Below are 17,596 nucleotides of genomic sequence, written 5' to 3'. Positions count from 1 at the left end.
AGTTGGAACCAACAATGTCCGTCTCTTTTCTACAAAGAATCGTGATGTGTTTTTACGAGATGTCTCTTTATTAGCTCTTATTTGTGGTGCACAATTTAGATATATTAGCATACATATTTAATTTATAATAAATACGTATAGTTACATACATCTCTTTTACTAAAAATATTGAACTAAATTAAACTCAACTATAAATTGATAATAAACAAAAGGTACCTACCATTACCAAGTTTAAAACTCAATCATTAGATTCGTTTCCAAATAAGCTTCAGCCACCAAACAAGAAAACGCCTTTCATAGAAATATGATCCTGTTTAGACTACGAAATAAATGACATGTAAATTTGATTTCCTCCACAAAACTAATAGAATTCAGCTTCTTTCTTCCAATTACAATAACAGGGTAACTACTACATTCTAACCATATCACTTATCGTCGTCTCTTTAGACTCAGCTGTGGAAATTTAAGCGGGACGGGTAGCGTAACCAACGACAGGTTGTTCTTGCGTATAAACTTGCAACCCAAATTATCAAAATGGAGTCTTAGAGTGAAAGGGCTAGTTCTCAGATCCTTTGCTATGTCTGATGGATCACTACTGAATTCATCAGCAAATAGAGTAAGCACCAGAACGTGGCTAATGAGAAGGTCGGATTTCTCTGGCGACAGCCTTCTTGACTCCAAAAGCGAGAACATGGATGAGAACTTTTGGCGTAGCATGCTTGGAATTTTGTGGCCCTTCGCAGAAGAAACACCATCCATAGAATTCTGATCCTTGAACTTTATTAGATGGGTGATGTATGAAAATATGCAGCAGAGCTTCTTCTTCTCTTCCTCGTCCTATGATGGTTTTAACATTAAAAACAAAAAGAATATTATAAATGAATGAAAAATAAAACACCATGAAATTAGATTGTAAATCTACTTTGAAAGAATCTACAATTCAGAACAAGCATAAAAAAATACTCCTTTTGAACAGAAAATATGGCAGTTCTACATGTATCGAACTCGGTAGCCAGTACCCAAACATAAAGGTCAAATTGTTCCAGAAAACATGCAGTCATTTGATCATGGAATTACTATCAGACACGACAGGAAAATAAGACAAGATAGCTTAATCTGAGAAACAAATCAGTTTTGCAGCCTCTTTTCATCCTACTAGCTAAATAATATCGACCATCTACATGATTCATGAATGCATCAGAAAGAATGTTCTATCTCAGCCTCGGGATATTCATAAAAGGCAATTAGAGCCTTCTTAACACCGTACCTGAATATCTTGCAATTTATAAATTCTGTTGCGGACGAAGGATGGATAATTTGCACTTATTTCAGCTTCTGCTCGCAAAAGAGAATAAACATCTTCCAGGTAACTCCATTCTCCCATGAGGATAATCTTGTCGAGTGGGTAAGCTTCTTGCGGAGTAGTCGCAGAAGCATTATATGTTGGTATATTGCGAGCAATTTCCGCATTTGTACCTTCCAAGGCCTCTTTGTTCACCACTACATTTTTCATTTTCTCATCTAGATCCTTCTGGGTGTCAGAATCGTCTACTTGCTTCAAAGAATGCAGCTTCTTTGCCTGCAACAGATTAACAAAATCAAACAATTTGTTGCTACTTCCTGAGCTTCCATTTGGAATGACGCCATCCAAAATGAAGTTCTTTTACTTACAGGTCACACATCTAGAATGTTAAATCAGATTCTTTTCAATTAGAAGATAATAAGGATGATATCAATATCGGAAAAGGGTAACGGATTCCATCCAAAACAAACTAAAGGCAACGCAAGAGGTAAATGGAAGAGATGTAATCCCTTTTCATGATAACATGCCTCCCATAATTTTGCTAGCCTGCTCATAAGGTTAAGTCCTACAGTTTTTAATAAATAAGTTACTGCAAATAAAACGAACTGAAAGATGGATGCTAAAGTACTTTCAACAAGAGAGAACGAAGCAAGTCCAGGACTCTATTTCTACCTGCTTTATTGACCTCTTTGTTCCATATAGATTGGTGAGCTCTCTCATTCTATCAGCTTTCTCCTGCACAGAAAGCTCGTCATCCACCACAGTTGGAGATTCCTTTTCAGAAACATCTGAACCTCTGACTTTTGGATCCAATCTAAATATCTGGAGAATAAAAGTCAGCTTAGTAACACAAATGTGATCATTACAGCGTGGACATCTTGTGAAGTAGAATAAATTTCAAAGAGTAGCTTAGTTCTAGCAACTTGAAAAGATACACGCAACTAAGTTTTTACAAAAGCTCGAAAACATTCAGCCAAAAACTTGAGTAATTTTGGCCTCCCATCTAGATGAAAGCAGCCCACAGTCCATATTGAAAGACCATCACCAATCAATGCTATCTTTCCAGAAAGAGGTCAAGCACAGCAGATATAGGAGCCAAATTCTTTCAAAGGAAAGCAGGCAAAAACTTTGAAGTTATTACGAAGAAGTAGAATAAGAGGCATTTGTAACTTTAGTGAATATAGCAACGCAAACAGGCATCAATCAGGATTCAGTCTTCACTATACTTATTCTCCACATTTATTATCAAGAATAAAATACCATGTTTGCCGCGATAGGCACGATCTTTAAGCTTTGGGTCGCCTTATCAAGAACACCGAGAGCATAGGTGCAATGCTGTTTCCCAGCGGTAGCCTCTCCCAAATAGTTGGTACCAACAAAATCCACATTCGACCCCGTTGGACTTACAACCAGCTGCATCCTATTTGGTTTGTTCTTGTTCCTATAAACCCTAGCCCTAATGGATTTCTGTTCCTGGACCGCTTCCTCATCGGCATCCTTGTGAGGATTGAACCCAGACGGGAAGTAACCAACTAGCGGTGGAGTTTTCTCTGGATGGTTGCTGAGGACTTGGATTGTGGCATTCACTGATGAAACTCGCTTCTTTTTCTTCTCGCTCTTCCTATTCTTCTTCGCTGGAGACTGTGAGTTCGCTTCCGGTTCCGCGTAATGGGTTTCTTCCAATTCAAAAGATTTAGTGTCTGCCGCCATCACAGTGAGCTCCGAAAGATTTACACGGTAGTTTATGCGTAGAATTTGAATTCCTTAGATTTCACAATTCACCCACGAACGTCAACAGCGTAGAGCTTCACTTCGTTTGAAGAATTCGCAACACGCATAAGATTTGTCAATTTTCAGGGAGAGAGTGGCTTTAGGAACAACAGCGTGGGTTAAATGAATGTATGAATCTCTATATCTTAGGTATTACTGGCAATCAAAAAGCTTCCAGACGCGAATTATACAGAGCAATGAAAACAAAGAGGGGATGAAACTGTCAGGAGAGAAATTACAACGAATCTTACTGAAGGTGGATTCAAGAGAGTAGGAGAGAAGAGGACCAGCTGCAATGGACGGCGGCCACGACTGATTTCTTGTCGGCCGGGGGAGCCGCAGGCGGCGACGGTGGCTCTAAGAGATCGATTGGAAGAGAATAAGAAAGCAACTGAGAACGGACCGAGGGAGCGAAGGCGGCGCGAGACAGGTTAGGGCTGGCCGCGCGCGGGCTGTCAGCGAAACGAATTATTGTCGGGTCGGGTCGGATCGGATACAACAATGAGCGGATTTTGATCCATGGGTTTTATTTTATTTCCTTTAGGATTTAAATATTTTTTTTCTCAAACTTTATATACAATAAAAAATTCTCTAATAAAAACTCATGTCTATAAAAAGTTAAAAGTAAATATTTTGAAAGTTTGATAATTAAAAATAGAATATTCTTAAACATTGAATAACCAAAATAGTATTTTAAATTCAAAATAAGACATAATTAGGTACACCAAAATTAATACTTAAGGTTGAACTTGCTTAAATAAAACTTATGTTTGAATTCCGAGTGGTCCTTTTTTAAGGCTGATACTTGCAGGCAAAGGTTAGTACAGTGATTTAAGTCTAGAAAAAAAATTCTCCAAAATAATTATAATAATAATAAATGTAGAAAAATGGCAGCCAATGCAGCAGTTTTATGCCTATGAACTGGTTTTTCCCTTTTTGGCGTTGATAGCGACAATTAGCAAATATAATAAGAAAAGCGCGTCCTCGTATCGCGCTTTCAGTGCTATTATTTCTCTGTGCCAAAAAGAAAAAATTAATTAGAAGGAAGACCGTCACCGCCGCCGTCGACTTGGAAATTGAAGCGAAGAAAAATAACATAGATTGATAAGAGAACCGGGGCATTAAGCAACGTTTTAGGAGCCTCCATAACGCGTTTGACCTTGACCTCGACCATGACACTAACCATGTGCTTAATTATGTTTCCAACTTTTTTTTATAATAACTGTTCGGGTCAGCTTGTACGTACCTCGGCTAGTTTCCATATGACTACTATATTTGGGTGTTGTTGATGCAGTTTTTGGAAAGTTGGTCGAATCAGGAGTCGGTGAACCAGATCGACCACCAAGTGATCAAGGAGAGGTTAGGTCTAGCTATGAGAAATCGAGACCCGATAGGTTGTGAACAGGGGAAGGACAAGATTTTGTTGTCTATAAGACCGAGAGATTGATAGTCTTTGTGAGCTTACGAGAAGATAAGTAAATAGTGGCTTGAGAAATAATGGATGTACCTTGGAAGGTTATGGGTCCTAGCTCTCTGCCAACATATATAGTGCACACGTATTTATAGCAACTACTAACTTTTTTTAGTACAACAAGTGTAGGTGGGAGGTTTCGAACTCATGACCCTTTTGGTCAGGATTGCGAGGCCTACAGAGCTTCCTGCAAAGGAGATAAGAAAAGGCTCAGTAAATGAGATTCGATAACTGTTAAGAATGTGGAGGGGTGGGGCATTTTGCTCGCTAATGTCCCATCCCAATGTGCAGGCGGACGAATGCTGTTGGGAAAGTGCATAATTGACCAACAGAAGATGGAAGAGTGAACGTTATAGAGCCTAGAGCCCAGGAAGGAAGTTCTCAAGGTAAGTTCAAGTCAGAACCATAGCGGAGGTTTTGAAGCTTAGGAGAGAAGAAAGTTTCGCTGTCGTTAGATTGTATGGTAACGTGAGCCAACTTCGACAGAAAGGAGGAGAAGATGGAAGGCAGTATTCCGAATCTATGTCGAAATTGACTATTGTAGAGATGATCATTGTTCTTGGGAGTTCGAATAATATAGGTAGATCAGTTAAGGCTACCACCATTTTAAACTTTTAAGTAGACATATGTCAATTACCATTGAACTGAACTCAGGTTGGTAGTAACTACTATCTTAAATAAATAATCCATTCAAAATCGAATTAAAAAATCATATTGTCACCTCCACTTGGACATGCACAAAATCAAGTAGTAAAAAGTTAATTACAAAATATATACTCGAACTAATATCATGTTACTTAAGACCAACTAAAAAATATCCAATAAAATACCTCAATTTTGAAGGACTAAAATATAACATTTAAATCCATGAGGTGAGTTTATATAATAATATTGGAATAGTGTGCTTTAATAATCAAAAGTATTTCTTAATATTCATTTCATCTTAAAATTATTTAGCAACGTTTATATATTTATAGATATTATTAAGTCTCTTAACGTGGAATCTTTAAAATATCTATTATTATGTAAATATAACTCAATTATATTCTAAAAGCCAAATATATGCATGTTTGAGTTATTTTTTTAATATATGAGTGTCTAGGGAAGCGAATCATCAACTTTAAGATGATAAAATATATGTTTTATTCACTCAAGTTAGGCTCGAATTGCCACAGACATATATGTGTATGAATAGGGAATGTTTTTACTAACGTGTGAATGTGAAAATAGTTTATGTTTGATATGAAAAATTATCAAAAGTTGTGAGGTTTGGACTGACGAACTGACAAACGAGGGACTTGTAAAATATAATATGATTTCCAACGTTCAAGTAAGTGTTTATCCAATCTATATTTGAGAAAGTATAGTTTCGTGTATTTGAAGATGAGACGGATATCTCTATTTATAGGAGATGAGCTTCCGATTGGACATCCAACAATGCTTCAACAGCTCTCCAACAGCTTCGAGAATTGCAACTTGTGTCTGAGATATTATTAGAGGTTTGTGTCTGCAGATGTTTTTTGATGTCGATTAAGGCTCTTCGAGAAGATACATCGAGGTATGAATATTTGGGTCGGCATGACATGTCATGGACAGTTCAACTCGACCTTTAAGAAGATTTGAGCTATTGATTTAATTATAAATAATTTTCTGTGATGGTTCACTATCTATGATCTAGCAAGACAGATAAAAATCACCTCCAACAATACATATACTCCCATTTATTGGTGTGAATTCTCATGATACTAAAAATTGACAGCATAACACATTACGTATTTTGATTGGTTTCCCATACAAAAAGATAAAATAACAATAATAATAATAACAAAATAAATTTGTCACGTAATTATGAAAATCAACAAATGGGGAAATGAGGGGGACCCGCCTTGGATTTAGATTTGTGCAAACGCGTAACACGCTGTTAGGATTTATTAACGTTGATGTATTTATATGAAAATAAATAAATAAATAATATTGACTTCAAAAGTTTAATAATTTGTGTTTTTTTTTTCCGCTACATAACAACTTTTAATGCATATTTTAATCCACCTTAAAAATAATCTTTTTTTCCTTATTTTTTTAAATAATTTACTTTAGTATTTGGACATTGCTTTATTCTAATTTATAATTATCCTACTAATTAATATTTGTGTCAGTGATCTTGCAATAACTTCCTTATATATTTGTTAATATGTGAGCTGTGCTCGCTTTGACGTAAATTATTGTTTTTTAAACATTGACAGTTTGAAAGCTGGACTAAAATGAAAAAATTTTAAAAATTTAAAAGTCCATATAATTTACTAGTTTGAAAAAACTAGTAAACAATATTTTCTTCAAAACGTTGCTCTTTTTTATTTTAACAAATCAAAACATCAATTAAAAAGATGGAAAATATCGATTTTAATCCTGAACTTTACGAGATATCAAATTTTAGCATAAACTTTCGTCCATTGAATTTGGATATGTTGCAATATTCGTCGTGAACTTTAAAAAGTATTTGTACTGTTTACTCTCGGTCCAGTTTTCGTTTGAAATTTTGTTGAAAAAAATGTTCTTACATGTGTCAAATGCATTGTAAAACATATATTTGGTATGAAATCGACACAATTTAGACAAAAATGACACTATAACATTTTTTATTTATTGAAATTTACAAGCTTTGAATATTGACATAGTTATTTAATGGTTTAATTTTTGCATTAAGTTTAATTTTGTACAAAGTGTAATTTTGAGGTTTTCATTTTATCTTTTTAAATACCGAGTGAATTACTTCATTGAATAAATGTTAGAAATTATAATACTTATCTAAATTCGTGGTGAAATTTGATGTAACTTACCAAAAGTTTATGGGTAAAAAGTGTCTTTTAATCACAAAACAAATAATTGCTGACCTGGCAAGATGGTTATAAATAAATCGACAAAAATAAAATAAAAAAAGAAAAAGAAAAACAACAACTTCTTTTCGAAGTTTTCGTACACCGATTATTCTTGTTGTTTATTTAAAAAAATGGCACAAATTCTGTATTTTCTGTTTGGTTATCTATAAATATTAAACCCGTTAATTTATAAAAAAACGTAATTTAATAATTTATTATCAGGTAAATTTCATTTTAATATTAAATAATTGTTGCAATAATTGGATTAAGAAGTGTTTCATTCGTGGCTTGTGTTGTTGGTTAGAGTTGCGTGCGAGTATTAATTTAAATAAATGGCCAACACCCATTTTTTATTTAGATTAATTTGTTGGTATATTTTCCTACATAACATGATATATTAAAAGCATGTACTGTACTACATACTTCTCGTCCAATGAGAATTACACTTAAATATATGGTTATCTTGAAAGGTAAGATTATGGTGGTTGTCTTACACTAATTATTAATATAAAGTAAGTTTAGAGTTTTAAATTTTAATGACATTAACATTGTTTTATGATGCTTTTTGTTTTTCTTTTTAAATAAATAAAACACATTAAAATGACTAAAGACGGAAAAAAAGGTTGATTGTTATTCAAGCTAGACTTATATATATATAAAAGAAGAATTATCTAAAGTTTCTTCTTCTATCAATAATAAAATGAAGTTCAACTATGAAGCTCGAATGGTATCGCTCACAGCATTGCTTGGAGGGCTTGTGAGACGGGAGATAATCTTATCCCCTTTGATTTTCGTTTCGTTTGGTTTAGTTTTTTCTATTTAAAAAAAAAAAAAGAAAAAAAGTTCATTCGTCGTGATATTCGAGTAGATGAGAGGTACATGTATGAACTCACACCACATTCGAACAAGAGAGATCTTGAGATTATGTATACCGTCCATTTTGTGACCTCGAGAGATTTTTCTCAGGAAGCAAGGATAAAACATGCTGAAAGGGCTCATATTGGTACATAAGAATGTCAGGTCGTAGAAGAAGGTCGGGACTACCAGGTACCGAACCTCGAGCCTTGATGCCATTACATTTATGGATTTATTGAACACAACATTATATTAAGGTAGCCGAAAAAAGAGCGTTGGAGTATTAGAAAATGGAAAGTGGGTCACATGACATCTTGCATTTACCGATTACCACTCGCTTTTGCTTATAAATAGACGCACGCAAGTAAAAAGGGAAACGCAAAAGCGATCTCATAAATCATAATACGCCAACGCCACCACAAAAAGCAGACTCAAAGCCAAAGCTAAGAAAAAGAGCGCCCCACCCTCATCAACCGGCGACAATGGAGGGAGACGGCGACGCGCCGCCGCCATTCTGGCTCCAATCCTCCAACTCTCTTCACCATCTCGACTACAATCGCCGCCCCCGCCGCCGCCTCAGCCGCGCATCGTCTTTCCTTCTCAACTCCAGCGCCTTTCTCATTGTTTTGTTAGTAATAGTTCTGTGTTTCATCTTGATTGTGATCCCTAAATTTGTGCACTTCGGTTCTCAATTGCTTCGACCTCAATCGGTCAAGAAGAGTTGGGATTCTCTCAATTTGGTTCTCGTTCTGTTCGCCATTGTCTGCGGATTTCTCAGCAGAAACACGGGCGATGATAGTAAAGCCTCTTTTGAAGATCGGAGTGTTTCGTCGAAGCGAACCGGGAAGTCAAACCCTACGACTCCGCGCCGATGGTATGGATATTCCGATGATCGGCCGACTCATTACACTCTCAATCGGATGAGGAGTAGTAGTTCGTATCCGGATCTACGTCTGCAGGAGTCTTTGTTGGATGCCGGCGATGAACGGTGGCGATTTTACGACGACACTCATGTGCATAATCATCGGCTTCCGGCCTCCGATCAGCTTCATCGTCGTCGTGAAGCTCGGCCGGAGCTTGAGCACGAAGATTTCGGTGCCAGAAGTACAGGTTTCGACAGATCTGGGATTCGTGAGGAAGTCTATTCAAAACCGCGAATGCTTTCACCGCCGCGCTCGCCGCCGCCGCCGCCCCCAACCCTTCCCCCTCCCCCTAAGACGACCCCTACAGTGGTTAAACGGAGGCCAATGAGAACGCATAAGGTCCATAGCCATACGCCCGACGGAGAAATCGATCGACAGCACAAGAACGGCGATTCAGACGTCGCGGATTGTCAACGGATTCAGCTTCCACCACTCTCACCGCCGGCATTTTATCAGGAATCGGAGCAGAAGATCGGCAAAAATGAGAAGAAGAGAGGCGGACCTACAAAAGAATTTTGGACAACCGCACTGAGGAGGAGGAAGAAGAAGCAAAGACAAAAGAGCATCGAAAGCTTCGAGACTATCCTCAGCTCCCAGCGCCCTTCTACATCGTCATTACCACCAGCGTCACCTCCGCCTCCTCCGCCGCTTCCTCCGCCGTCAGTTTTTCAAAACCTATTTTCTTCCAAGAAAGGGAAAGGCAGAAAAGGACAATCATTAACTTTACCAGAGCCGCCTCCACCATCAATAGCCTCCTCAGAACCTAAACCAGAGATCGGAGATCAAAATCAGCTCTCCAACCTTCACGAGCCTCCAATGGAGCTCGAGAGACTGAGCAGTATAAACGACGAAGAATACAATACACGCATTGGCGGTGAGTCGCCGTTCCATCCGATTCCTCCACCGCCGCTGCCTTTCAAATTCGCGAGACACGGAAACTTTGACAGTTCTGGAAGCAATAGCAGTACGCCGAGAGCCGTTTCGCCGGACATGGAGGAGAGTGAAGCCGATGGCCCACCGGCGGCCGGCCAAATGAGGCTGTTGAAAGATTCCGCAACTCCGATGTTTTGCTCAAGCCCGGATGTTAACAGTAAAGCCGATAAGTTCATCGAAAGATTCAGAGCGGATTTGAAGTTGCAGAAGATGAATTCCATCAAGGAGAAGAAGGCGAGGAAGAGATCTAACCTAGGCCGAGAACCAGGCCCAGGCCCAAAGTAGATCAAGGATAAGGCCCAGCCCACAACACACTTTTTCCCCATTAAAAAAAAACAGAAAAAATCTCAATTCTTTTGTTTGTTGAATTTTTTTTTTTATAGCATATTTTAAGTTTAAAGTTTTTCAGAATGTTCTGACATGAGATGAGATTACAACTAGAAACATTGGTTTATATATTGTGAGATAATTTGGATATGAATTTGATTTTTTTTTAATAAATTGATTTTTGTATTTAGTGCTTTATGAGAAACAAAAGGAATGCTATAATTTGAATATCTTCTATATTTATATTTTGAACAAAATCAATATTAATTTATGCAACATGGAATGAGAAACAAACACTAGTTTAATTCTATCAATCATTTCTTGAATTATTGTCATGGACTTCAATAGATTATTTTGAAGTTGAATTTAAGGACTCCTTTATTCCTCGACCATGTGACAACGACGTCTAACTCATATTTGATAAAGAAATTGGAAGTATCACAAAAGACAAAATAAGAGGGTGAATCCACATTACTCTAATTTATTTTTATTAGAACCGTTGGATAACAATTTCTTTTTTTTCTATTTTTTAAAATCATGTTTTTTTTTACAATTTTATTAATAAGTTTTTTACCTCTAATTTTTAGCCAAACTTAAAAAACAAAAACAACAATTTGAAAACTGTTTTTATTCATTTTTAGAATTCAGCCTATATTTTAAAAATATTTATAAACAATATATAATATAGATTAATTTTAAAAAACATAAAACTATAAACGAGCCGAGCATAACTTGGCATGTACCTCCGATTGTGTGTTCGATCCCCCAGCTCTACATATTGTACTTAAAAAAAACTATAAACGAAATAGTTATGAGACTGAGAACTTGAAAATTGGATGATTAATTGCAAAAAAAGGTGTATCCCATGTAGGAAGGGATAAGATGGTGCATAGTAAAATGGCAGGTGAGGTTGGCCACCAATAAAGCAACAGAAGAAAGTAGCCAATCTATGAAATTAAATCCCATCCCCACATTAACACTATTTTCAACATGAGATGTACTGGTTCCCTTCACAAGGACAAAGGAATCACCAAACTTGCATACCCACTCAAAACCAATAATATGAGATGCTTATTCTTATTATCTATCTATATTATTACCAAATAAAATTGCCTATTTTGGTGTATTGGGCAGATTCCTTGAAATGCAAAAAGTAATTCTCTGTGGTTGTGATTTAAAGATAGTTCAAAACATAACGGGAGTGTTTTGGTGTGCTGGTATCAATATAAAAACTTCGAGAATCTAAAAGCCTAAGAATCAAATAATTGCGTTTGAGATGAAATGTGATGGATGTGATTCAATTTCTATATTTGAAGGTTATGAATGAGTTTAAAACAATACCAAATTTTAAGAAAATGTGGGGATAAAATTTGAACACACCATCATTTGGTCAAAGGTATTGCCTTCACGTGTTAAATTATACTCAGGTTAACTGGTCTACGAGATTTACAACAAATATTAAAAAATATATGTTTATCTTATAGTTTAATTGAAATGAATAAAAATACGTTTTGAAAAGTTGGGAAGAAGGAAAAAAAAAAGAAGTAGGATGTTAACTATTTTTATTTTTACAAAAATGGGAAGTGGGATTGACATAGGATGCTTTTGAGAATCAAATGACTTCGGCTTTATTAAAGAAACAAGCGCGTCCATCTGTAAACGCTGCGCCAGCGGCAAAGCCAGTGGTGGGCTTTCACTAAGAATTTGGCGAAAATCGTGGAGGAATTACAGGAGGCACAATTCTTATATATATATATATATATATATATATATCTACTTATCTTTTTCTTTTTTTATATCCACTTGCCTAGCTTGCACGCATATCCGTCGACATTTTCATCGACATATTAATGTTTTTATGCATTCGACATCGACACAAGAGATAAATCGGATAAATCGACATTTCCATCGTAGTACATGAAAATCGACAAAATATGAAAAATATCAACAAAATGTCACTAATATATACGAAATATTAATATTAATTATTTTTTAACTAATTTAGAATTAGGAAAATGTTTATTTGTTAATATTTTTTAATTTTTCTAACTTTTACATAAATATCTATCAACATCGACATTTTATCGACATTTCCATGAAATTGAGAACTTGACATTTCCATCAACATTGATATTTAAAACCTTAGATCTAGACTAACTTGCATGCATCTAGACTAATCATGGTCAACTGTATGATTCTACAGTTGGTTAACAAAAAAATTCATAGATTATTAAATCTTAGATGATCATGGTCACCTAATGATTTGAACTCAGTTCTTCTAAGTCATTTACTATTTACATTGACCCTTTAAATTTATATTCTTTGTAAATTAATATAGTCCGATTGATGCAAAACATATTAGTCATGTGAATGCCTAATCAGAAAAATAATACTTAATGAAAATTCTCTTGGTCTTTTGAGATCTAATGTGCATTTAAATTAATTTGTTGAAATTAGAGCTGAATAGAGAGGTTTATTTAAAGATTATGTTACTTGGAAAGAAATTCAAAGATTATGTCAATCACCAACCATCATAGTTTAAACTCCATTTTGTTACAACTTGATCAATGAGGGTTGGGAATGCAAGAATTTGATGGGCAGGTAAATATTTTGTCATAAAGCCAGTGGAAAAATGTGACACCAAAGAGCCATAAATTACTATTGACTTTTGGGTTCAATGATGGAGGAGGACTAATCCTGCAGATCAATTTGTAAAATGAACATCATAATGGCAGATTTGACTTGGTTGATAAAATAAACCAAAGCTATAATTGGAGAAATGGAAAAAATTCATGCATTCTGCATTGAAAGAACTAAGTTTTCCCGTCCCTAAATCAGATGAAATGAAAGAAATTCAACTTGATATACCATTTATAAGCATAACTAAATCGTCGAGTTTGAGTGTATGTAATTGAACTGGCTATCCAAATAAGCAAAAACTAACTACGTTACTGGTTTTGAATCTGAACTAGTAACTTGCTATATCCTACCAGACAAAAATTAACCAGTTTGCTACTGATCTTGAATCTGAAAATTGCAGTCCATGGCTCTTAAGAAAAAGCTAACCTCTGTGACAGCGATGATGAAAGTCCATCTGAATATATATAATTGCCATCTTCTGTTTTGAATATATTCAAGATGAAACGACCACTTTGTTCACTGATAAAAAAGAAAAGTGGCCTCTGTCAAATCAACTGCAATTACAACAAGTTCAAGTTTGCCGAACAAGAACGCATCAGCTCAGATTGTTCATATATCAACAGCTATATTGCTATGGTACCATAATATAGAGTAATTGATGATAGAAACCTGGATCAAGTAACGATCTTACATATGATCTGTTCTATAGGTTGTACTAAAAGCATGTACCAAGTAATCCATCGACAAAACTTAAAATATTGCCAACCATTACACCCATTTGCTATTTTTCTGTTTTATAAGAAACCGAACTTTTAATGAGAAAAATGGAAAGTTATGTATAAGGGCATACAAAAAGGCAGCTCGACAAAAGGAACCCCTTAGAAAAAGGAGCTTCCAATCTAAAAGAATAATACCTGACCTAATTGGTGATTACAAAACGGGAAACGCTTTAGAAACCAACCCCACAAGGAAGTATTAAATGTAGTAATATCCCAAACATTTACTTTAATGCCAATGAAGAATATATTATTGCATTGGCATTGATACCCACAACTAGTGAGAAAAGACAAGGTTCAGTTTGATTTAAAGAGAAGCTCGTACCACTAAAAAACTCCTCCAGAAAAGGCAAGTCTTTACATAATAGAAATGTTAACGAAATTACTTAAAAAAAAACAATAAGTTGGAGTTCTACCCTTTCAATGTAGTCTATCTGCGTTGCTGGATCATTAAAAAATAGACCACGTTCAAAAAGAGAAGCTTTTACTTCCTGCATGCAGCTGAGATTTGTTCTAAACTCATTAAAAGTTAGTTGACATAAACTCCAAATTGTGATACAGAGTCAAGCCGTTACCTGAGGATTGATAAAACTACAAGCAACAATGATAGATATAACCACAACAATGGTATAACCAAGTTATTAAGCATGACTAAGAGAAACGGAGACAGCAGCAACAGTAAATAAAAAATGGTCTAAGCCTAACAATTTGGATTCTTACTCAACAGATACTTCTTCAAAACATCCATGACCGAACCAAAATCTGCCTTTACTTGCACTGGTGGATTTGCGAAACGGCAAGCCATATCCTTGATCTCATTTGAATGATAATCAATCTTAGCCTGCGTGAACTTCAACCCATGAGCCGTGCTCACGACCACGGTTCGATCAGTAGGCCCTATGACACCACTCTTCACGAGCTTGATCAATGCTGACAAAGCTACCCCTGTATGAGGGCAAATAAACATGCCAGTCGAGTCTGCTTGAGCCATGGCATCCATCAACTCCTCCTCAGTTGCTTCCTCGACGATCCCGTTCGAGTTCTTCAGTGCATAAACCGCTCTGTCAATGGAGACTGGATCACCAATTTGTATCGCCGAGGCAAAAGTAGTGTTGGCTTTCACAGCCTTAAACTCACCCCAGCCTGATTTGTAGTTCAAGTAGAGTGGATTTGCATTTGCAGCTTGAGCACAAACAAGCCTTGGAATCCTATCTACAAGTCCCAGTTCCTTACACATATGAAACCCTTTGTAAAATGCATATATGTTTCCAAGATTACCTCCCGGAACTATAACCCAATCAGGAACCTGCCAATCGAACTGTTGCAAAATCTCAATGGCAGCAGTTTTTTGCCCTTCCAATCTTAAGCTGTTCAAAGAATTTGCCAAGTAGATGGGTAATTCGGCCGTAACTTCCCTAATCAACTGCATGCAACCATCGAAATCGGTGTCGATACTAAGAACAAAAGCTCCATTTGCAATCGGCTGGACCAACTGCGCCATAGATATCCGATTGGCGGGTAAGAAAACAATAGACGGAATCCCTGCGGCGGCGCAATAAGCCGATAAGGCGGCGGATGTGTCCCCGGTAGAAGCGCAACCAACTCCGACGACCGGCTTGTGCATCTTACGCAGTCTATTCACCTGACTAACCAAAACCGTCATTCCCAAATCCTTGAAACTTCCCGTGTGGCTTATCCCGCAATGTTTTACCCACAAATCGTTCATGCCCAGAAACTGTTTGCCAAAACGCTCGGCCCAGAAAAGATTAGAGTTACCTTCAAACGCACTGACAATGTCGTCGCTATCTATCTCCGGCAGCACCCACTCTTTCTTCGACCAGACTCCCGATCCGTACGGCCATGTGGTCTTCCCGATGCGAGAATCGAAGAGATTCCGCCAGTATTGGCCGTCATAATTCTTCAATGCAGCCATATCGTGCTGTACATCGAGGAGGCCCCCGGATTGGGAGCGATAAATGACCTCATCCAGCGAGTACGATTCATCGGATGATGGATCAGCATTGAAGGGGACATACTTGGCAGAAAAGCGGTGAGAATGAGTGGTGTTGTGGCGGCGAGCCTCGTCGCGAATGTTCTCATCGGCAGGGCGGCGATGCTTTGAGAGTACTGGTTCGATGTTGCAGTTTGTGAGAGATACGTCGGCGCCGGAATTGGAAGCGGAGGAAGCTGATGACGATGCTTTAATGGAAGAGGAGAAGAAACGAAACTTGGGTTGTGCGAGTGGAGAATCGAGAGAATCGGATCTGAGGAGGAGAGAATGGGAGTTTGCGAAGGCGGAAGCCATGGGAAGAGGAGAATCGGAAGGTTTTTTCCGCTTGTGAGTTGCACGTGGGGTGATGGTGGCGAGTCGACTGAAATTTAACCGATTTATTTGCAGATTAAGGGCTAAAGCCTACTCGTTAAATGACGTCGTTTTAGGTTTGGAGAAGGAGAACGATGACCCTGACTGATATGAATGCAGACATTGTCACTGTAGCAAAAAATTACCAATATTGTCGAGGATCGTCTCTATATATGGTACTTGAGGAGCATGAAGGCTCGATGAAGTGAACGCGAATGCTGGAGTGAGGAGCAAGTCGCTTGAAGCTTTTACGTTCGTTCGATTTGCTCTTATTCATCCATATCTTAAACCGTTGAACAATGTTGGAATAGTGGATTAGTTTGAAACCGCTAGAACATTTCATCCATATATATCTAAAACTGTGGGAGAGATGGTTAGTTTGAAGTCTCCATAACACCCCTCGTTTGTTTCGAACATTAATCATTTAGTTTCATTTCAAACTTCACGAACTAAAAGTGTCTTTAAACCCTCGTAGATCAACCATACATAAACTTCCCTTTAATGCATGTCTAACATTTTTTTTCCAACTTTTAGTATTTTTTTATTTTAAAATTTAAAAATGAGAGCATGTAATTACATTTAAATACCTACAAATTTTGGATAAATATACTATTCTATGTTATGAACTATTTTTCATTTTTTTTCAATTAAAACACTTAGCTTATTTTTGTTTAATACCAAAACATTTTGTTTGCAGATTATATATTATATAATGTTGTAAACTAACGATTAAAAATAAAAAATTTGAATATTGTTCAACAAGTTAAGACATGTAATATCAATAAAATTAAAATGTTAGAGGTTGAATTCTGCCCATATATTGTTGGACTATATATATAAAAAATGGTGCAATTTATACATTCAATTTATGCTAAATACACTCCTTAATTTTAACTAATGTTAACTAATGACAAGGTAAAAATATCTCAAAACTACACAATTTCAAACCCTAATTACGACACAAAATGAAGCCTCTTTTCTTTTTCTTTTTCTTTTTCTTAAGAATGAAGCCTCATGTGTACAAAGAACGATGATGGAATAAATTCTAAAATAAAAAACTAATTAGTATATATTTCTAATAAAGAGGATGTGAGTTCGAACCCCACCCCTATATGTTCTATTAAAAAAACGTGTTTTATATTAACAAGTTAGCAACACGTGCTATTGGATGCGATTCTCACCATACACGTGGCACACGTTGGTTGGGTGATGAGTGTTACACGTGACTTTCATTGATAAGCTTACGGCGACCTTAAAGAGTCGTTGAGACATTGTTAAGAATATTGTCGGGGAAGTCGCCTATAAATAGAACCAATTCGTTCCGTTTTGAGGTATGCGAATACTAAATTATCTCTCGAGT

At 36.6% G+C, this 17,596-nt stretch overlaps 3 protein-coding genes across 4 annotated transcripts; 1 reads left to right on the top strand and 2 right to left on the bottom strand.

Moving 5' to 3' along the window:
• Positions 1-267: 267 nt before the first annotated feature.
• Positions 268-3,526, bottom strand: LOC111019522 (DNA binding / DNA-directed RNA polymerase). The gene is made up of 4 exons (XM_022295918.2): positions 2,564-3,526; positions 1,976-2,125; positions 1,268-1,579; positions 268-837 (listed from the first exon to the last, which is right to left on the bottom strand). The coding sequence occupies exons 1-4, from the start codon at positions 3,011-3,013 to the stop codon at positions 430-432; spliced, it is 1,320 nt and encodes a 439-aa protein (XP_022151610.1). The 5' UTR covers positions 3,014-3,526; the 3' UTR covers positions 268-429.
• Positions 3,527-8,490: 4,964 nt separating this feature from the next.
• Positions 8,491-10,648, top strand: LOC111013573 (uncharacterized). The gene has a single exon (XM_022288042.2). The coding sequence runs from the start codon at positions 8,758-8,760 to the stop codon at positions 10,414-10,416; it is 1,659 nt and encodes a 552-aa protein (XP_022143734.1). The 5' UTR covers positions 8,491-8,757; the 3' UTR covers positions 10,417-10,648.
• Positions 10,649-13,302: 2,654 nt separating this feature from the next.
• Positions 13,303-16,357, bottom strand: LOC111017808 (threonine synthase, chloroplastic). Of its 2 annotated transcripts, XM_088118034.1 has the most exons (3): positions 14,595-16,357; positions 14,291-14,375; positions 13,303-13,617 (listed from the first exon to the last, which is right to left on the bottom strand). In XM_088118034.1, exons 1-2 carry the CDS (start codon positions 16,177-16,179, stop codon positions 14,359-14,361), a joined length of 1,602 nt encoding a protein of 533 aa, XP_087974160.1. In that variant the 5' UTR covers positions 16,180-16,357; the 3' UTR covers positions 13,303-13,617; positions 14,291-14,358. The 2 variants fall into 2 exon arrangements, with proteins under 2 accessions (XP_087974160.1, XP_087974159.1); XM_088118033.1 differs by having other exon boundaries at positions 14,291-16,355.
• Between the last annotated feature and the right edge of the window lie 1,239 nt (positions 16,358-17,596).

This window comes from Momordica charantia (genome assembly GCF_013281855.1).
Source record: "Momordica charantia cultivar OHB3-1 chromosome 9 unlocalized genomic scaffold, Mcharantia_2.0 BLBB01000009.1, whole genome shotgun sequence".
NCBI lineage: Eukaryota > Viridiplantae > Streptophyta > Magnoliopsida > Cucurbitales > Cucurbitaceae > Momordica > Momordica charantia.
Note: the sequence above shows the minus strand (reverse complement) of the source record. Positions and strands in the feature narration are given on the sequence as shown.

Bases quoted from the DNA above. Each gene is read 5' to 3' on its own strand.
- LOC111019522 (XM_022295918.2), bottom strand. From the start codon at position 3,013: ATGGCGGCAGACACTAAATCTTTTGAATTGGAAGAAACCCATTACGCG. The intron at 2,126-2,563 runs GTATTTTATTCT...TTTATTCTCCAG, and splicing joins TGCCTATCGCGGCAAACATG to ATATTTAGATTGGATCCAAA. The intron at 1,580-1,975 runs GTAGAAATAGAG...AATCTGTTGCAG, and splicing joins CAAAGAGGTCAATAAAGCAG to GCAAAGAAGCTGCATTCTTT.
- LOC111013573 (XM_022288042.2), top strand. From the start codon at position 8,758: ATGGAGGGAGACGGCGACGCGCCGCCGCCATTCTGGCTCCAATCCTCC.
- LOC111017808 (XM_088118033.1), bottom strand. From the start codon at position 16,179: ATGGCTTCCGCCTTCGCAAACTCCCATTCTCTCCTCCTCAGATCCGAT.